Source organism: Gilbertella persicaria, assembly GCF_025201335.1.
Source record: "Gilbertella persicaria strain CBS 190.32 chromosome Unknown B0P05scaffold_67, whole genome shotgun sequence".
Lineage (NCBI taxonomy): Eukaryota > Fungi > Mucoromycota > Mucoromycetes > Mucorales > Choanephoraceae > Gilbertella > Gilbertella persicaria.
Window position 1 is genome coordinate 28,879 of NW_026252028.1, and position 15,853 is coordinate 44,731.

The 15,853-nt window shown below is 38.4% G+C and overlaps 7 protein-coding genes across 7 annotated transcripts; 5 read left to right on the forward strand and 2 right to left on the reverse strand.

Moving 5' to 3' along the window:
- On the reverse strand, positions 1 to 1,896 carry B0P05DRAFT_562993 (general substrate transporter). The gene is made up of 6 exons (XM_051580662.1): positions 1,682 to 1,896; positions 1,525 to 1,643; positions 1,449 to 1,479; positions 870 to 1,395; positions 126 to 817; positions 1 to 74 (listed from the first exon to the last, which is right to left on the reverse strand). Exons 3-6 carry the CDS (start codon positions 1,449 to 1,451, stop codon positions 9 to 11), a joined length of 1,287 nt encoding a protein of 428 aa, XP_051429858.1. The 5' UTR covers positions 1,452 to 1,479; positions 1,525 to 1,643; positions 1,682 to 1,896; the 3' UTR covers positions 1 to 8.
- A 439-nt stretch (positions 1,897 to 2,335) lies between these two features.
- On the forward strand, positions 2,336 to 4,578 carry B0P05DRAFT_600567 (Alg9-like mannosyltransferase family-domain-containing protein). Its single transcript, XM_051583236.1, has 8 exons — positions 2,336 to 2,540; positions 2,598 to 2,656; positions 2,707 to 2,772; positions 2,813 to 2,985; positions 3,029 to 3,150; positions 3,195 to 3,589; positions 3,646 to 4,201; positions 4,286 to 4,578. Exons 1-8 carry the CDS (start codon positions 2,347 to 2,349, stop codon positions 4,479 to 4,481), a joined length of 1,761 nt encoding a protein of 586 aa, XP_051429859.1. The 5' UTR covers positions 2,336 to 2,346; the 3' UTR covers positions 4,482 to 4,578.
- Position 4,579: 1 nt separating this feature from the next.
- B0P05DRAFT_562997 (uncharacterized protein) lies at positions 4,580 to 5,307 on the reverse strand. The gene is made up of 2 exons (XM_051580663.1): positions 4,896 to 5,307; positions 4,580 to 4,766 (listed from the first exon to the last, which is right to left on the reverse strand). The coding sequence occupies exon 1, from the start codon at positions 5,199 to 5,201 to the stop codon at positions 5,007 to 5,009; it is 195 nt and encodes a 64-aa protein (XP_051429860.1). The 5' UTR covers positions 5,202 to 5,307; the 3' UTR covers positions 4,580 to 4,766; positions 4,896 to 5,006.
- A 175-nt stretch (positions 5,308 to 5,482) lies between these two features.
- Positions 5,483 to 7,407, forward strand: B0P05DRAFT_563000 (uncharacterized protein). The gene is made up of 5 exons (XM_051580664.1): positions 5,483 to 5,693; positions 5,738 to 5,869; positions 5,909 to 6,039; positions 6,080 to 6,288; positions 6,352 to 7,407. Exons 2-5 carry the CDS (start codon positions 5,811 to 5,813, stop codon positions 7,144 to 7,146), a joined length of 1,194 nt encoding a protein of 397 aa, XP_051429861.1. The 5' UTR covers positions 5,483 to 5,693; positions 5,738 to 5,810; the 3' UTR covers positions 7,147 to 7,407.
- B0P05DRAFT_563005 (yeats family-domain-containing protein) lies at positions 7,408 to 8,884 on the forward strand. The gene is made up of 4 exons (XM_051580665.1): positions 7,408 to 7,439; positions 7,487 to 7,694; positions 7,740 to 8,420; positions 8,469 to 8,884. The coding sequence occupies exons 1-4, from the start codon at positions 7,437 to 7,439 to the stop codon at positions 8,780 to 8,782; spliced, it is 1,206 nt and encodes a 401-aa protein (XP_051429862.1). The 5' UTR covers positions 7,408 to 7,436; the 3' UTR covers positions 8,783 to 8,884.
- On the forward strand, positions 8,762 to 11,744 carry B0P05DRAFT_563015 (peptidase S8/S53 domain-containing protein). Its single transcript, XM_051580666.1, has 8 exons — positions 8,762 to 9,217; positions 9,264 to 9,404; positions 9,449 to 9,498; positions 9,545 to 9,659; positions 9,715 to 9,813; positions 9,868 to 10,020; positions 10,068 to 10,778; positions 10,826 to 11,744. Exons 1-8 carry the CDS (start codon positions 8,842 to 8,844, stop codon positions 11,686 to 11,688), a joined length of 2,508 nt encoding a protein of 835 aa, XP_051429863.1. The 5' UTR covers positions 8,762 to 8,841; the 3' UTR covers positions 11,689 to 11,744.
- A 59-nt stretch (positions 11,745 to 11,803) lies between these two features.
- Positions 11,804 to 15,194, forward strand: B0P05DRAFT_563026 (peptidase S8/S53 domain-containing protein). The gene is made up of 8 exons (XM_051580667.1): positions 11,804 to 12,428; positions 12,479 to 12,634; positions 12,678 to 12,727; positions 12,776 to 12,890; positions 12,935 to 13,033; positions 13,080 to 13,226; positions 13,284 to 13,973; positions 14,017 to 15,194. Exons 1-8 carry the CDS (start codon positions 11,819 to 11,821, stop codon positions 14,895 to 14,897), a joined length of 2,748 nt encoding a protein of 915 aa, XP_051429864.1. The 5' UTR covers positions 11,804 to 11,818; the 3' UTR covers positions 14,898 to 15,194.
- The last annotated feature ends 659 nt before the right edge of the window (positions 15,195 to 15,853 follow it).

A 15,853-nucleotide genomic window follows, 5' to 3' on the forward strand; every position in this document is an offset into this window, starting at 1 on the left:
TTTTTTTTTTAGGTATTCATACATGTGTCTTGAACAAACAATGCACTAATTTCTTCTAAAGATCTACCAGAAGTCTAGATTTATGCAATTAATATTCATTCATCTTCAAGTTCCCTCTATTTTACCTCGGGTAAGTAGCAATAAATACCAACCCATAATATAGCAGAAATACATGCATAAAGCCAAAATGCACCTGCTGTTGAAAGAGCATTGGTCATTGTCAAAAACGTAGAAGCAACCATCAAATTACAGATCCAATTGGTAGCTGTAGCAACCCCATTTGCTTTGCCACGAACAGATAGTGTAAACAGCTCGCTTTGAATGATCCAAGGAACATATCCTAGACCTAATGCATAGCTTGCTACATAGGCTGTTAAAGAGGCCAGGAGTAAAATGGTGATTGGACCATCCATAGGTCTTTGAGGACACATGGCCATGGACTCAACAGAGTCTTTGCTGACACAGGATTGAAGGATAGACCAGCCACAACGATCGTCCAACAAGCAACGGGTGCAATGAAGATAGTCTTCACAGTTGGGTTGTTTGGACACCAGGCCTTGTTGTTGAACAGCAAAGGATCCACCTAACACAACCAAACTTGCTATCATGAAGACCATCGTCCATAGTAAAATACGACGACGGCCTGTCTTTTCAATCAAGTGAACAGCAAGAATAGTAAACAGCATATTTGTTAATGCTACAATCAGGGCCACGACAGTTGAGTTTTGACGAAAACCTGCCATATGAAGAATAGTAGCAGCATAATACATGGCTGTATTGAACCCAGACAGTTGTTGAGCAGCCTGTAATAAGCAAGCTAACAAACAAACATGGTCAATGAGACATGCATAAGGGGTGAACATGTTTACCAATCAATAAAGGCTTTAGGTTCTGATGCTTGAAGAAGAGATCATGATAGGTGCCTTGACCACTCAAATCGTCTTGAATTGTTTTAATTTCATTGTTAAGGAACTCATCTGATACATAAGGACCATAAATCTTTCTTAGTGTGTGCTTAGCAGCCACTACATCACGGCAAGCTATATTACGGCGAGGGCTTTCAGGCAAAAAAGGCATGAAGCCTAATTGAAAAAGAGCAGGAATAGCACCTAGTCCAAACATGTATCGCCATCCACTCTTTTTGTCAGCATAGACAATATTCACTAGATAAGCAATGACCTGTCCAAATGTAATCACAAGCGTATTCAACGTGGCCAATTGACCACGAAAACTTTTAGGTGCTACTTCACTAATATAAACAGGTATAACCATCGAAGCAATACCTACACCAAGGCCAACAACCCATCGACCCAACAACAGTGTGGCATAATGAGTAGCTACTGAAAGCATAACAGAGCCAATAATGAAAATAGAAGCAGCACATAACACTAATGGCTATATCAATTGTGCATGGTTAATTTACTTATATATATATATATATAACCAACCATGTACCTTTCTTCCAAACTGATCTGATAACTATGAGAGCAATAAGCACTTGTCATTGTTCATGGCTCAACTTACCATGCCAGCAACAAGCCCTCCTACAACAGCTCCCATGGTTGTACCACCTACAATCCATTCTTTTTGCTGTGTTGATAAAATAAAATCATGTTGCAATGGCTGTAAAGCACCAGAAATAACTTCACAATTTAAATACTGCAATTCTCACTTTATTTACCTCCTGTATCATAGCCAAACAAGAAACCACCTATGCACACACAAAACACTAGGAAATAGACATAGCTTGTCTTTTGTTCAATATCCAACAAGGTTTCTTGTTCCTGTGCAAGTGGTTCGTAATCTTGGCGTGTCATGAGAATAAAGAAGAAAAAAAAGAGAATAATAATAATAATAATAATAATAAAAAATTTGTCTTGCAGAGTTATTCTTCTGTACACAATGACTCATATAAAAAGAAAAGCAGGGCATTGACTATGTTGTACCAAAAGAACGCAACACAGCTTGGTTTGGTTTTTGATTCATTCTCTAAGGCATAATGAATCTAAAAAAAATGCAGCGTATTTTAATGGCTAAAATAAATATCCGTGCACTCGATATATTATGGTAAAGAAAGCTATCTTGATTCATAAAGAATAGCGCTTAAAGCCTTTTTTTTTTTTTTTTTTTTTTTTTTTTTTTTTTTTGAATAATGTCTAGACTTACAGTTTAGTGTGATGGCATGGCGTGTTGTTGTTCCTGAAAAAAAACTTGAGTTACTATTTAACAAACAGAATTTGACATGAGCGGGTGCTGTATTTATGCTTCCAGGCTAATCTATATACCCTCTCCTTTAAATAGCAGCAGCAATAAAAACTCGTCTTTTTTCGCTTTTGCACTTTATTCATGAAAACAGCAGCCTTTGTCTTTGTTTGCCTATTGCTGTTGATTCGTTGGCTAACAGCCACTTTACCAGGCTATATTCATCCAGATGAGTTTTTTCAGAATCCCGAGATCACAAGCCGAATGATCTTCAAGATCGATTCGTTTATTCCTTGGGAGTATCAACCAGAACATGCCTCGCGTTCTATTGTCTCGCCGTAAGTCTATCTATACTATCTATAACTGCTCTCATACTTTCCACCCAAAAACGATAGTCTTTTGACAACAGGGTTACCATTTTATCTATTGAAAGCGTATTTGCCTGAAAACCAATGTAAAGTAAGAGAAAGAGAGAGTATCGCGTTTTTATTCACTTTCTTATAGTACCTTCTACTATGATGTTGTTCCATACAGAGCGTTTAGGTTCCTTTTTCTGGTCTTTAGGAATAGGTAAGCAGTATCAGGGTTAACATGTCACTTAATTCAATAGATATGTGTGTCTATAGATTATGTAAGCATATGGACATGGACCCGTTTGAACCTATGCTCTTGGTTGCAACCAGTTTGGTTACACTTGCATTTCATACACGTCCCTTCTCTAACTCATTTGAGAGTGTGTTGCTTTGTTTATGCTTAGTGATCTATGCAGACTATGTCAAAAAGGTATATTGACTAAACTGTCTCGCCTATTACTTATCAAATGAAGCCTACCTCAATGCGTGCTTTATGTTTGGGTGGATTATTTAGTTTAGGTGTATTTACTCGTATTACTTTCCCCTTGTATGCTTTCCCTATAGGTGTTGCATTCTTGGTTCAAACATTTAAAAAGTAAACGTATGCTATATGGTACTGATGTACTTATTTTGTCTTAGAAACCAAGGTCGCTTGCAATCTCTCTTTTGCCTCTTGTTAGGTACTTTCTTGTGTGCTGGTGCTTGTATCTTGATAGATTCTGTCTATTATGGCAAGTTGGTATTCACTGTTCATGATATGCCCTTTAGAGATGTATTCCATGTTGTGTCCAGTGTATCTGATCTGACTGCTCTATCAAACATTCGTGCTTATGGCGAGATTGTCATTACTCCTTTAAACAATATCTTGTATAATCTAAATGTTGATAATTTGGCACAACATGGTCTTCATGCTCGTTATACTCATTTGCTGATTAACTTGCCTTTGCTCTTTGGTCCTTTGGCTTTCTTTGGTCTCTTTTGCATGCCAAAAGTATTTAGCAAACTAAAGACAATGAACAACGATTTAGTCTATGGTAAAGTATATATGTATTTCAGAAACACACACACAGATATCTCACACAGTCATTAGTGCTTGTGTCTATGTTCTTTTTAGGCCTTATTGGTCTTTCTATCATGCCGCATCAAGAAGCTCGTTTCTTGTGTCCTCTTTTGGTTCCCTTTGTTTTGATCTATGCTTGGGATCAGTCAACATTTCCCCTCTTGTTTTGGATGGCCTGGATCCTGTTCAATACAGTGACTACATTTGTGTTTAGTTTTGTTCATCAAGGAGGCATGGTACCTGCTCTTGGCTTCATTCAGCGCCATACAACTGGTATTCATGACTGCCATGTACTTCATTCGGGTGACTTGTCTTGTTTTGTTGACTTAAACCAAGCTACTGATCTGAATGGCTTTGATTTAACAACCCATCTTGTGTTCTATAAGACATATATGCCTCCTCGCCATTTACTTGCTTTACCCTTAGAGAACAAAGCACATCATGTCCATATCATTGATTTTGGCAGTGATCATCATGGTCTCGTCTCTGAATTGACTCAAAGACCCGGTATTCCTTTACGTCGTCACTCAAAAGACAAGATTGACATTGATTTTGCTCAAACAAACCAAACACATCAATTTGAAAGGTAGATCAAAAGAGAGAGAGAGAGAGAGAGAGAGAGAGAGAGAGAAAATTGCATTTGACATTTGTATTCAATGACTCGATATAGGACCTTATTGATAACACCTAGTTTTGTCACTGTGCCCAAGATAAAAGACCACCGATACTTGTTAATCCACCGCCTTAGTCCTCATGTTAGTTTTGACGATATAGACACGATGGCACAAGGGGCACAAACATATTCGCCTGAAAGCCAAATGAGTCTGAATGTATATCTCTTGTTGTCTAACCAAGACGACCTATGAAAACTTTATTCTGTGATACACAGCTTTATGCTTTAAATGGCGATAATATGAATCCAATGTATGCTCACAAAATAAACAGCCAAACTTTTTATTCACCATATTAAACAGAAGCTTTTTTCGTAAGATAAACAAAAGTTATTTAGTATTCATTTGATGATAGTGGCGAATATGAGCTTTGAATTGGCTCTTGTTAAGTAAGGTTGTCCGACAACCCTGACAATAATTATCTGTTTGGTTAATACGAGGCAAATAGTCGTAAATGACATAGTCGTGCGTGAATATCTGGTAAGTCTCGTCTGTTTCTGGCTTGTTTGTCTCGTCCTGGTTTCTTGTGTCTGATATATCCTGATCTGATGAGTCATGATGAGCAATTGAGTCCTGCTTCAGATCTTTATCTGATCCATCAACATCTAGTATATTCTGGTCAATAGCTGTATCTAACACTTCTTGTTCATTGGTTGTATCGGGTGTATGTTGAACAGTTGTATCTGAACTATCTTGGCTGGCAGTATTGAGATTGGAATCTTATGAGCTAGTTTTGTTTTTAGAAAGAAAACAACGCCATCGTATGCGATGCCTCTTTTTCAAACGGGCGTGAAAAGTGATGACACTCTTATAAGTGTAATCACATGAACAACAGTAATTGCTGAGATCATACGGATCAGGTTTGATGTTCGGGTTGATTTTAAGAGTATTTCTGTTGATCCAAAGTAGATGCATGCAGCGATTGTATTCACGATAAAAGCCATTGGTTACAAAACTCTTCTTACAGGGCTTGCAATAACTCAAATGATAGTTTTCTAACTCGGCTTGTACATTGAATTCTATAAAGCGTTTAGTGAGTGCTGAATGTATGGATCGCATACCTTCTTTTGAGCTACCAGATCGTGTCTTTTTTATGCTTTCTGTGTTCAATGAAGTATCAAGAAGGACATTACTATTTATTATCAAGAGAAAAAAAAGGTACCTTTGAACTGGAGCATATTTCGAGGAAGAACTTATTGGATCATGAATCCGATTGGCCGAGAAGAGTTGATATATATAAAAAAAACCATTGGAGAAACCCGCTTTTTTTTTTCTTTTTCTTTTTTGAATAACGAGGAGAATAATGGATAATATTGACGATTTCATCCTTTCATTGACAGATAAGCAAGCAGAAGAAGAAAGAGCAAAGCAAGGTCATTCTTCAAGACGTTCAAAAAAGAAGAAATAGTAATGTTTATCTCTTATTTTAACCTTCAACTCATGATGGATAGTGCGTCTGATTCTGATGATGATGTCAATGGCTATTCAGACGAAGACGATATAGGCATCGACGACGATGAAGATATGGAAGATATCGATGAATATGGACCTGATTTATATAAAGACGAAGACGATCGTAAAAGGTAACAAATGACAACGCACGACTTACTCACCTTATGTAGACTCCAAGCACTTCCTGAAGTAGAAAGAGAGCGTATCCTTGCTGAACGTTCAGAAGAAAGACAACGTAATCTGGAACGACTTGAAGTTAGAAAACTATTAAAAGATGGTAGACGAGAAGACGCGACTCGAAGTAAGTTTTGATGTCAATAGCTGTTTTGCTGACAAGTTAGGATCCACGCGTGCCAAGGGCAGTGGTACTGCTAGTGCATTATCGGAACTTACGCGTCGTAGAGAAGAAAAGAACAAGTCTAGAAGTAGACGTCATCGCAGAGAATCACCTAGTCCTGAAAGAAAAAGACGTAGAAGATATGATCAAAGTGATGATGAATACAGTGGTGAAGACTTGGGTGAATCTGAAGATGAAGAAGTCGAGAAAAAGGTGTGTAGATACACACACACACACACACACACACACACAGCATATTGATGCTTTCTATCTTAGGCTAAAAAGAGAACACCTGAATTGGATGAAATTCAGTCTGTGATGGTGTCAAGAAGTATGATTGAGAAATGGATCTTTGCTCCCTTTTTTGAAAACACAGTGATTGGCTGCTTTGTTCGACTCTATATTGGCCCTGATCCTCAAAAGAAAATACCAGTCTATCGATTATGTCAAGTCATTGATGTCGTTCCATGGCACAAGACATACAAAGTAGCCGAGAATGTATGGAGTAATAAGGCACTGAAAGTCAAACACGGTAAAGCAGAAAAGGATTTTACGATGGACATTGTATCCAATCAACCTATTACGCAACAAGAATACACACGTTTCTTGACTACCTTGGAAAGTGACCGTGTTCGTATTCCCACCATGGATCAGATTGAACAAAAAATAGTGGACTTGAAACAAGCAAGAGAATACGTACTGAATGATAAAGAAGTGAATGAGATGATTGAGAAGAAAAAAGCAGTCAAGGGATCTTCTGTCAATATGGCTATGGAAATGGCTCAATTGCTTGCTCGTCTTGAACATGCTAAGGCACACAATGAAGTAGACAAAGTCATCAAATTGACAAAAGACTTGCGTGATCTGGAAGAGCATGCTTCTAGTATGGAAGGCAGTCAACAGAATGTATGGACAGATATCAACAGTCGAAACAGAGAAAGAGATCGAATAGAAATCCATGAAGCAGAACGCCGTATGACAGAAGCAAGAAGAAAAGCACTATTGGAAAGCACAAGAGCAGCACAAGCACAAGCACCTTCCTCTACTGAGAAAATCAGTCACCAAGCGTAAGTAATCATGTCTATTGATTGATATACTCATCTTAGCAGTACTGTGGATTCTTCCTTGATGCCCTTGGAATCGACAAGTGATAAGCCACTTGCCAAAGTAGCTACTTTAAGCAAAGCAGCTTTACATGTAGGAGCAGCTACTTCACATCAAACTGAATATGAGAGACTTGTGAGTCGTGTTGCTTCTGAAATACGCATTGAACTTTTAGCAGAAGAATAATAAAAATCACGCGTAACCCTATGTGACTCTGTTGTTTTTCTCTCTTTTTCTCTTGTTTTAAATAGTTGTTCATGGTTTGTAATAAGCTATGAATAGGTTTTCATGCTAACAAACAATAAAGGCGGTTGTAACTCAAGACATCAAGATATCATGTCAAAATAGTGTTATTAAAGGCAATGGAGCCAAATCGAATGAAGGTCATCCATGGAGAAACTGGAAGATCACATTAGTGGCCATGGATGGCGATAAAGAAGTCAAGGGCAAACTGTCTGTCATATTAGATCATGTCGAATACATTCTTCATCCTACTTTTGAAGATCCCAGAAGAGGTAAACCACAGTCAGTTGTTTCAACACGCTCTCATCGTACATTAGTCAAAAAAGAGGAACCCTATGTATTACAAGAAAAGGGTTGGGGTGAATTTGATATGCGTGTTGTGTTGTATTTTGCAGAGAACATTACAGATCCACAAGTACTGTTATTTGATTTGAATTTTGCCATGACTCAGTATTCCATTACACACACTGTCAAGTTTCCGAATGCATCACCCGAATTGATTGAATTACTGGCAAGAGAACCATTGCCTCGAAAGGGAGGTAAAAAACCTATGAGTACTGTCCCTATATCTAAAAAGGTATCTAAAAAGAAACCTGTGAGTCCACAGCCAAAGATAAGCAAGAAACCAAAACCAGAGATCAAAAGAAAACCTTCTCTAGACACAACTATATCGCCACCACTACCATTATTATCACCAAACATTACCATGGCTCGATCACCTTCATTTACAGACCTATCACCGATAGAGAACTCACCCTTAACAGAGGTGCATGAAGACAGAGCTGAGCATGTCTATAAAATGAGTGATGTCTATCATTTAAACTCAGTTCATCATGCTAAAATTGACAAAAGTGTACGAGACAAGTGGGATATACCACAGATCAATATGATGGAATTAGCCAAGAGAATGCATCGTATGACACCAGAACAAACAGAAGAACTACAGAAAATCATTGCTCACCATCGACCTGAACATCTTAGGACAATGATACAAGAAGGTAGCACAGTTTAGTCACGCTTGTCACTTATCTCTCTTTCTTATATAGACACAAATACAGTAGGCATTGATTTGTATTCACTGGGCAAACCACTCTTGGAGAAATTATGGGATTATTTAGCAGACATGGCTTCAGATGATAATGAATCCTTTACTTCACAAGACCATCATCCAAGCGATTTGGAGTTTGGTAGTGATGTTGAATACAATAGTGATGGAGAGATCTTTGATGATAATCGATCTTTATCTGATATGGATGAACCTGGATTTCCTCTGAGTGACTTTGAAAGTGATCAGGAACACAAATTGACCAATGGGCATGTAGAAAACGAATATCAGCATGGATCAGATATGGATGAATAAAGCCTATATATATAAAGAGGGGAGAATACCTTTCTTCTTCTTCTTGTTCTTGTTCTTTGATGCATTGCTTTATTTTACTCTTGTTTGCCTTGTTTTGTACTACTGCTCAGACTATTTCCTTCATTATAGAATACAGGCAAGAAGACTACCTTGTCATTCAACACTATATAAATGCACAACAGTATCAAGTTCATCATATATTTAATTCCACCTTATTGTATGGCATGTCTTTTAGCCTAAAGGACAATAGACAGACTGTATCTCATCCTGCAATACAAAAGATCTATCCAGTCTCGGAAATACCAAGACCACAATGGAGATCAGATAATCAAACTACAACTATTCCCTTTGTCAATAAAGATACACAAATCTATGATGTCTATAGAGAACTCAATATAACAGGCCAAGGTATACTGATAGGTGTTCTTGATTCAGGTAGATTTGCATTCTCTATCATGAATCATTTTTAAGGAGATCATAGGTATCGATTATCATCATACTGCATTTGGGCAGAAAATCAAAGTAGGCAAAAATTTGGTGCCGCCTTCAACTGACTTGAAGTTTGGCTTGACACCATTGGGTGAGGATGATCCATTTGATCCTTGTACGACAGGTGATGCGGGTAAGTTGTCTTTATAGTATATGTTCTGTTTACACGGTGAATAGGCCATGGTACACATGTAGCAGGTATCATTGCTGGCTATGATCCTGAAAAGGCAAGTGTATGGAGAAAGTGGTATATAAATCAATTCTTCTCCTTAGAATTTCAGAGGAATTGCCCCCGATGCAAGTCTGGGAATTTATCGCATATTCAGTTGCGCAGGAGGAGCCACAGAAGATACAGTGATTAAGGCAATGGAAATGGCATACAAAGCTGGTTTGTTAAACACGATGGAGAGAGAAAGAGAGACAGGCGATTCATTGTGCCATAGGATGTAAAATCATCAATCTTAGTTTGGGTGTGGAGAATGGTTGGTCTGAAGATGCAATGGCTGTGGTAGCTGAAAGATTATCCAATGAAGGAGTGATAGGTAAACAAAGATAAAAAAAAAAAAAAAAGAAATGATATATTAAGCCATCGATAGTGATCGGTGTGGCAGGAAATCAAGGGGAAAAAGGTGTGTATTCTCAAAACTCACCTGCTACTGCCAAAGATGTAGTGGCTGCTGCCTCTATTGAAAACTCCTTTTATCTCACAGATGTGATAAATCTCAATATATTTGAAAAGGAGAGTTTCTGTAAGTGTCAACATGCTGTTGGTGTCTATCTATTGATCATGATCTAGTCTATGTCAAGTCTTCAAACACAACGACGTTTCCTGATGGTATTTTAGCACCTGTATTAAACAACCAAACGGCTCTTACTGGCTGCCAAAATGAAAACATCCATAGTCTAGACAACATCAAGGGCAACATCATGTTGGTCCAGCGTGGTCATTGTACGTTTGATGAAAAACTAGCGACAGCAAAAAAAGTAGGTGCGACTGGCCTACTTTATTATGATCCAGATACCAGTGCTCAATCGATTGTGTTTGCAAAGACATCTAATGATTCTCTTCCCTGTGCTGGTATTGAATTCACATTAGCCCAACGTATCATCGAGTATTTTAAGCACAATACAAAGCCTGTGCATGTAGTATTTCCTATGGATCCTCAAGTGATCTTTCCTAATATAGCAGGCCAAATATCCAGATTTTCTAGTACTGGACCTTCTTATGAATTGGAATTAAAGCCTACCATTACTGGTATTGGAGGTGGTGTCTATTCAACCTTACCCTTGCATATCTCTGATGGCTGGGGAATCCGATCAGGTACTTCCATGGCTGCTCCTCATGTCTCAGGCACAGTTGCTTTGTTGATAGATTATTATTCAAAAAGGGGCATGAATGTCACATCGACCTACATTATGGAGCAGTTGCAGAACCATGCCAAAGTGATCAAATCAACCAAGGATATTCCTGAACATCCTGTTATTCAAGGAGCTGGTTTTATACAACGTAAGTTTGATCTTGACATACCATGTCTGATACGTATCTCAATCTAGCATTGGACGCAATTCACAGCAAATTACACGTATCGCCTGCACATATCAGCTTTAATGATACTGCTTCACTGACAGAGTACAAAACACATAGGCTACAACTTACAAATACTTATTCACGGACTATCGCTGTTTCTTTAGACAACATGCCATCGCAATCCATTCAGCCTTATGCTAACCTATCTTCATTTACACCACTTGAACCCGTCATGAGAAACGGAAGTATAACAGTCAATCTGGAGTTCTCAACACCCAAAATAACCATACCTTCTGGATCCACAGCGACAGTGGATGTCAAGGTGATTTTACCGACTGCCTTATCTCATTATCATTATCACATGTATGGCGGCTATATAGCTATAAAGCACAACCTAGATGACTATTCAACAACAGTACCTTATTTTGGTGTGCTGGGTAACATGACGGATTTACCTGTGTTTGATAAAGGATTCCCTTATCTTACATCCTCCACCAATGCAACCATACGTCCTACAGATCCACAAGCCACTTTTCATTATTATCGTTCAACCAAATCAAGACCAACCATTGTTGTGCGACTACTCTCAGGTTGTGCACGACTTGAGGTGAAACTCTATGACGCTAAGCAGCGATCTTTTGTGGGTGATATCACAGGCAGCCCTTGGACCTATAATCAGCGCAATACATTGGCCAATGAGAAATACTCGAGTGCCATTGAATGGGATGGCAAGATTTCAGGCCAAACACATCCTGTGGCGGATGGCACCTATTTTTTCCATATACGTGCATTAAAGCATTTCGGTCATACAGACAACCTGAAACATTGGGAAGAATGGACATCTGCAGCCATTGTAGTAAACAATAAAAAAGAGTTATTTATTATTTAGATCAACACTGAATGCACTGACAATAACAATAAAAAAAACCAAAACAAAACAAAAAAAAACAAGATAGTATCCGAGGCGTTTAATTTAAAATAGGCTTGTTTTCCTTTTCTTTCTCTTTATTTATTTTTGAATGAAACTCTATTTACTTGCGAGTGCTTGGTTATGTGTTTTATCTGGTGTATCTACACAACACAATCCACGACTTGAATCTCTTCTATCCAATCCAAAGTACCGGCCAAATTCATTAGGCAATGTCATACCAGGTCGATTTATTATTGAATTTGAACAAGACTATCAGGGTTCTTCGCTTGAATTTATCAATGATGTAGAATCCTTATTGGATGAACCCAGTATACAAGGTCGAGTTAAGATCCATATGGCGCATGATTTTAATTCACAGCCTGCTATTTTCCGGGGCGTCTCCGTCAGCCTAGAGCAGGATAACGAACGTAGTCTCCGCATCCAGTCTGTTCAAGATTTGGTGGTGCGGAAAATACTAGATCAAAGGCGTGTCAAACATGTCTATCCAGTGACTGAGATTGCTCGACCCAAAGTACAGGTGGCTAACAGTTTTGATGTTTATGCAGCTAACGGGACATTGTTGCCACATGTACCTGAGTTGAACCTTGCTGTGAATGGACCAAGTCTTCCTTTTAGTCATGTCATGGCTCAAGTAGATCAAGTTCAGACACAATTGAAAAACAAAGGTGAAGGGGTCCTCGTTGGCATTATTGATTCTGGTAAAAAAAAAAAAAAGGAAAAGGAAATATGACTTATGTGCAAACAATAGGTATCGATTATCGCCACCCAGCTTTTGGAGGTGGATTTGGTCCTGGATTCCCTGTTCAATATGGTTATGATCTTGTAGGTAATCAGTATAGTTCAAGAGATATTCAATCTAGAAATCAAGGCGAGACTCCTTTAGATGACTGTGAAGATGGAAATGGTAATACAGTGTTGTTGGTCAAGCGCTAACCATATGTATGTAGGACACGGTACACATGTCGCTGGTATCATTGCTGCTAATGATGCCTTGTTTGTAAGTACCCCTTTTGTTTACAGAAACAATCCATCTGATCTCACCTAGAACTTTACTGGTGTTGCTCCCAAAGTAACGTTGGGTGCTTGGAGAGTGTTTGGCTGTAATGGGGCCACATCAAACGATATTGTCATGAAGGCTCTTATTGATGCACATGACGCAGGTAAATAGAGGTTGATAACTTGCATCGGCTCATTTTATCTATAGGCTGTGATGTGATAAATCTTAGTCTGGGAAGTCCAAGTAACTGGGCAGAAGATCCAAGTTCGATCGTTGCCAACAGAATTGCAGAAAAAGGCACATTTGGTAAGAAGCACCATGTATGATGCGGTTATTCATCTGTTGACTGTAGTGATTGCTGCTGCTGGAAATGAAGGTGGCTATGGTGCATTTTATGTAGCAGCACCTGGCTCATTATCCAATGTGGTTGCTGCTGCTTCTGTTGATAACTTGTACAATCTTGAACAAGTCGTGACTACAGAAAATGGCCGAGAATATCGTACGTATAGTACATAACATCAACACACTGATCCAGATATTATTCTCCCCCTAATAGCTTATGTTTTGGCAAGCAACACAAAAGAAGTTGCAGCTGGACAACTCGTTGATTTTGCAGAGAAGGATTCAACAGCATGTGATGGATCAGAACCGGATAAGGATATTGCAGGAAAACTAGTGCTTATCAAAAGAGGCAACTGCACATTTGATGAAAAATCAAATGTGGTTCAAAAATTTGGTGGTATCGGTCTTGTCATTTATGACAATCTAGAAGAAGCTAGCTTCAAGCCTCAAGCGAGTGATACATCACTACCTATCTCAGCTATTCCTCAAAAAGCAGGTGAAGAACTAAAGCAGTACTTTACAAATAGCACACAATTTGTTTCCGAAGGAATACATATTGAGTTTGGAAGGTCACTGACGCCCCAAAGTGTATCCAGTGCTGACAAGATCTCCAAGTTTTCAAGCGTTGGACCTTTATATGACATGACTGTCAAGCCTGATTTTGCAGGACCGGGTGGTTATATCTTTTCGACGCTACCTCTTGTGAATGGTGGTTATGGCGTCTTGTCGGGTACTTCGATGGCTGCGCCTTTTATAGCAGGCGCTTATGCTTTGTTTCTTGAGGCTCATGGTAAAGATAAAAGTCCTTTGTTCTTGAAGGAGCATTTCCAAAATTACGCTCAGCCTGTGATGCAAGGTGATCACTTTGACAATCCAGTTCGTCAAGGTGCAGGACTCATTCAGCGTAAGTCCAAAACTTGACCATGTCTTGTTCTGACATACAATAGTATTTGATTCGATTGGACAATCTGTGCACATTTCTCCAGCCACGATTAGTTTTAATGATACAGTCAATATGAAGCCTGTCTCTTTGACTATCTCTAATCCCTCCAACAGAACGGTATCTTATTCAATAAGTCAGAAAGACAGTGTGTCCATTGCACCTTACAACACTTCGCTTCAAGGATATACACCCTTAGCTCCTGCACCTTACACATCCACACTTGTCAGAGCACAACTTAATTTCTCATCGAGCCGTGTGACACTTGGACCTCGTGAATCAGCCGAATTGCATGTCCAAGTAACTGACATTTTTGGCACATCTGAACAGGAACCTTTTCCTATCTATGGAGGGTTTGTTCAGTTTTTACCAGATGAACATGCCACTGAATTCAAGCCAATCCATGTTCCTTTTATTGGCACCCAGGGCTCATTAGCAGAACTTCCTATTTTTGATGAAAGCTATCCTCATCTGATGGTTACCAATACAACTCGATTCTTTAGACGAATTTTGGACGATGGCACAAGACTAAGTGGGCTTGTGATGGACCGCTCACGAAGAGCATCATCGTTTGTCACTTCAGTTTTCAGGCTCTTGACTGGCACGCCTCAGATGGTCACTGAAGTACTAAATATCAATAAGACGGTAATTGGTACTTTTTCTCACGAAGAGTTCCTTGCAAGAAACACACTTGATGATGATGACTATATCTTCACATCACGTTGGAATGGCACCTTGGTTCCTTTGGCTGATGGTATAATAGATAACTCGGTCGTGCTTGATTCTGGCTATTATTATCTACGATGGAAAGCTCTCAAGCTAATGTCGAATGCTTCTGATCCAAACGGCTGGGAGATAAGAGATTCTTTACCTATTCATATTTTATAAAAAAAAAGAAACTTGGATCATACAGCTGATATCTCATACCTCTTTGTTAAACTATGTTTCTCAAACAGCCTCACATAAATCAATGAACAGCCAGATGCAGCAAAAAAGCATTGTTTAAGCTCGCTAGAAAAGAATGAAATAGATAAATCACATCTTTATTGATTTCATATACTTGATATGTTTCTAATCCTCAACTAGTGTCTTTTTTAAGTGTCAGGTTTATTATTTAGTCTTGATTCATGAACAGACTTACAATTCGTTTTTGAATAAAACTGACAAATGTAATGGTTCCACCAGCAGATTGGTAGCCCGCTGTAAGCGTCAATGTTTTTCGGAATAAACCATCATTTCTGCCTTCTAATTCCCGTTTTTTTGAGTTTCCTATGTTTAAGCACACATAAAAGAACATATTGATGCAAAAATAGAGCAAACTGTGAAAAAGCCAAAAAATCATCATTTGCCCTTAGATACCCTTTACAAATTCTTCATTTTTTACTTTTTTGCGATTGGTGATCGATAAAGACATTATAGACATAACATGACCTATCGCTTTTGTTAATACGCTTTTTTTGATAGCTCTTCGTTTTTAAACACTTTAGTCCATCATTTCTCTTGAATTTCGGATTTTTTTTTGACATGAAAAATTAAAACTCAGATTTTTTTGTAGGAGAACATTACTCCAAGCCTCAAGCATGCCAACTTTGATAAACTAGGACTTAATCAATTTACAGAATCGACTGAGAGACGACTATTTGATTGTTTGAAAGCTTCTTTTTCAATAAAAGCCATCCAAAAGGATTGTACACTAAAAATCAGACTGTTGAATGCTTAAAAGACTAAGAATAAAGCACTTTAATGAATGAGAGAAATAATTCTGATACTGCTGATTGTTTCCTTTTGAAAGAAGCCAATGTCATAGTCTAGATATAAAGTGGTTTTAGTTGTTTGAAAATTGT